Source organism: Sinocyclocheilus anshuiensis, unplaced genomic scaffold (genome assembly GCF_001515605.1).
Source record: "Sinocyclocheilus anshuiensis isolate Anshui unplaced genomic scaffold, SAMN03320099.WGS_v1.1 C33109017, whole genome shotgun sequence".
In the NCBI taxonomy this organism is placed as follows: Eukaryota; Metazoa; Chordata; class Actinopteri; order Cypriniformes; family Cyprinidae; genus Sinocyclocheilus; species Sinocyclocheilus anshuiensis.
The window spans coordinates 1-2579 of record NW_015621770.1 but is presented as its reverse complement, the minus strand read 5'-3'; the positions used below and the strand labels follow the sequence as shown (position 1 = coordinate 2579).

Sequence of the window (2579 nt, the reverse complement as noted above, 5' to 3'; positions counted from 1 at the left end):
CAGAAATAAATTACAGTTGAACAGATATTCACACAGAAAACAGCTTTCACACATTGTAATAATATTTCATTATTTTATATATTCATTCTTATATGCATGTGTATTTATTTTTGTGTAGTTTTTTTAATGTGTACATAATTTATGAATTTTTATGTGTTTTTGTCATTTTAATGCGTTTTTTTTAAATGTCTATATCATTTTTATTAATTATGTTTTAGTAATGTAGTTATGTTTTTGTCATTCTAATTAGTTCATTTAAATGTCTTGTATTAATTTTTATGTCAATGTATTTAGATATATTATATATGTATGAAACAGTTAATAGTACTTTAAAATTGTAATAATATTTCACAATTGTACTGTTTTTGCAGTATTTTTGATCAAATAAACGCAGACTTGGTGGGCATAAGAGACTTCTTTCAGAAACACTGAGAACATCGTGTGAACGTTAGTGTTAATGCGTGTCTGACTGATGTCTGGTGTCTCTGTAGGTCACAGTAAAGCCGTGCGTGACGTTTGCTTCAATAACTCCGGCACACGGTTCCTGAGCGCCGCCTACGACCGATATCTCAAACTCTGGGACTCCGAGACGGGTGAGAGCTTCACACAAACACAAGACCAGTCATCCCACTAGTTTCCCAGACCTCTCTAGTTCTAGCGGTTTGTGTTCATGGTGTGCTGTTGAAGTCTAGCACTAAAGAGTCTCCTCTGCTCGTTCAGGTCAGTGCATCGCCCGCTTCACCAACAGGAAGGTTCCCTACTGCGTCAAGTTCAACCCAGACGAGGACAAACAACAGCTGTTTGTAGCCGGGATGTCCGACAAGAAGATCGTCCAGGTACCGAGCCGAGAGCCAATATTTCATTATTTTTATATGAACGTTATTCCAGCTCATGTTCATGATGAGGACGCTCATGCACACTTTATTTCACGCTTCATAAACACCTTACAGGACTGAATACAGCCTAGGGTTACTTTGGGAGCATTGAGATACTTAATGAATATTTTCAATTAGTTTTTATTTTTATATATTAGGTTTTTGATTCCATTTTAAGTTGTAATAATTTAGTTGTGTATTTGTCATTCGGTTTTTTAATGTCTATATAATTTTAAGTTTTAGTAATTTAGTGGTATATTTTTTGACATTTTAATTCATATTTTTAAATGTTTTATTAATTTTTATTTTATTTTTAGTGTCGTAGTTGTGTTTTAATGCCTATTTCTTAATGTCTATATATTTGTAAATTTTGTATTTCGGTTTTAGTGATTTAGTTGTGAATTTTAAATGTCTTTATCATTTTTATGAACTTATTTCAGTTTAGTATTTTTGCCATTTAAATTCATTTTTTAAAATGTCTATAATTTGATAATTATTATTTCAGTTTTAGTAATTTAGTTGTATATTTTGATCATTTTGTTGACTTTTTAAAATATGTCTACATTTTTATTAATTTTTGTTTTAGCGTTTCAGTTTTGCTTTTTTGTCATTTAAATTATTTTTTCATTTCTATATAATTTTTATTCAGTCATTTACATTTTATTGATTTAGTTGTGCATTTTTATAATTTTAATTATTTTTAAACATCTGTATAATTTGTGTTAATTTTTATTTTACTTTATCAGTTTAGTGGTGTATTTTTTTTTTTATTCTTTTCATAGTTCTACATAATTTTTTATTCATTTTTATTTCAGTTTTAGTAATTTAGTCGTGCATTTTTATTCGATTTTAATCATTTTTAATTAATATTTTTATATAATGTTTATACATTTTTATTCCAGTTTTAGTATTTTAGTAGTCCGTTAAACTAAATGAAAATGAGATTATTATAAGTAAGTACAGTTTTGAGGTTTTATTTCAGGTGACGTTGGGAAAGTGTTTATTCTTCTGGCTGTGTTTGCGTGCAGTGGGACATCCGCTCCGGCGAGGTCGTTCAGGAGTACGACAGACACCTCGGCGCCGTCAACACCATCACCTTCGTGGACGAGAACCGGCGCTTCGTCAGCACCTCCGACGACAAGAGCCTGCGCGTCTGGGAGTGGTGAGGATCCGCACGGATGCACGAGAAACCACTGTGATTTTAGAGCAACATCTGTGGAGTTATCATGAAAATAATGTGGTCCTTAAAACAGCCTCACTTTCTTCAAGCAGATGTCGTTGTTAACTTTTTATCTTCTGATTTCAGGTGAAAAGTGATTCGTTCGTTTTAGTTTAACACTGTTGATATTTTTCAACAGGTAAAAAAAAGGAAAATGACAATAAATCTACATCAGGGTTATTATAGTTCACTAAATCTACAACTAAAACCATTAAAAACAGTTTTGTTTCTTAATAAATGTTAACTAAAATAAAATACAAAGAAAAACTTTTTTTTTTTCAGCTAATTGCCAAGGCAGCATTTTTCATTTTCATTTAGTTTAACATATACAAAAATAACTGACATAAAATTAATAAAAACATATATATATTTTTTTTTAATAAATTTTATATCAGTTGTTTTTGTATAATATAAATATAATTTTGTGTATATATATATATATATATATATTTGATAATAATAATATTAATATTTAAATTAACATT

General features: G+C 29.5%; 1 protein-coding gene across 1 annotated transcript; it reads left to right on the top strand.

Moving 5' to 3' along the window:
• Positions 1-404: 404 nt before the first annotated feature.
• On the top strand, positions 405-2037 carry LOC107683273 (pre-mRNA-processing factor 17-like; the record flags this gene model as incomplete). The annotated part of the gene is made up of 3 exons (XM_016479331.1): positions 405-593; positions 721-836; positions 1904-2037. Coding segments are annotated over exons 1-3 (371 nt in total), but the record flags the coding sequence as incomplete, so codon positions are not given.
• Positions 2038-2579: the final 542 nt, after the last annotated feature.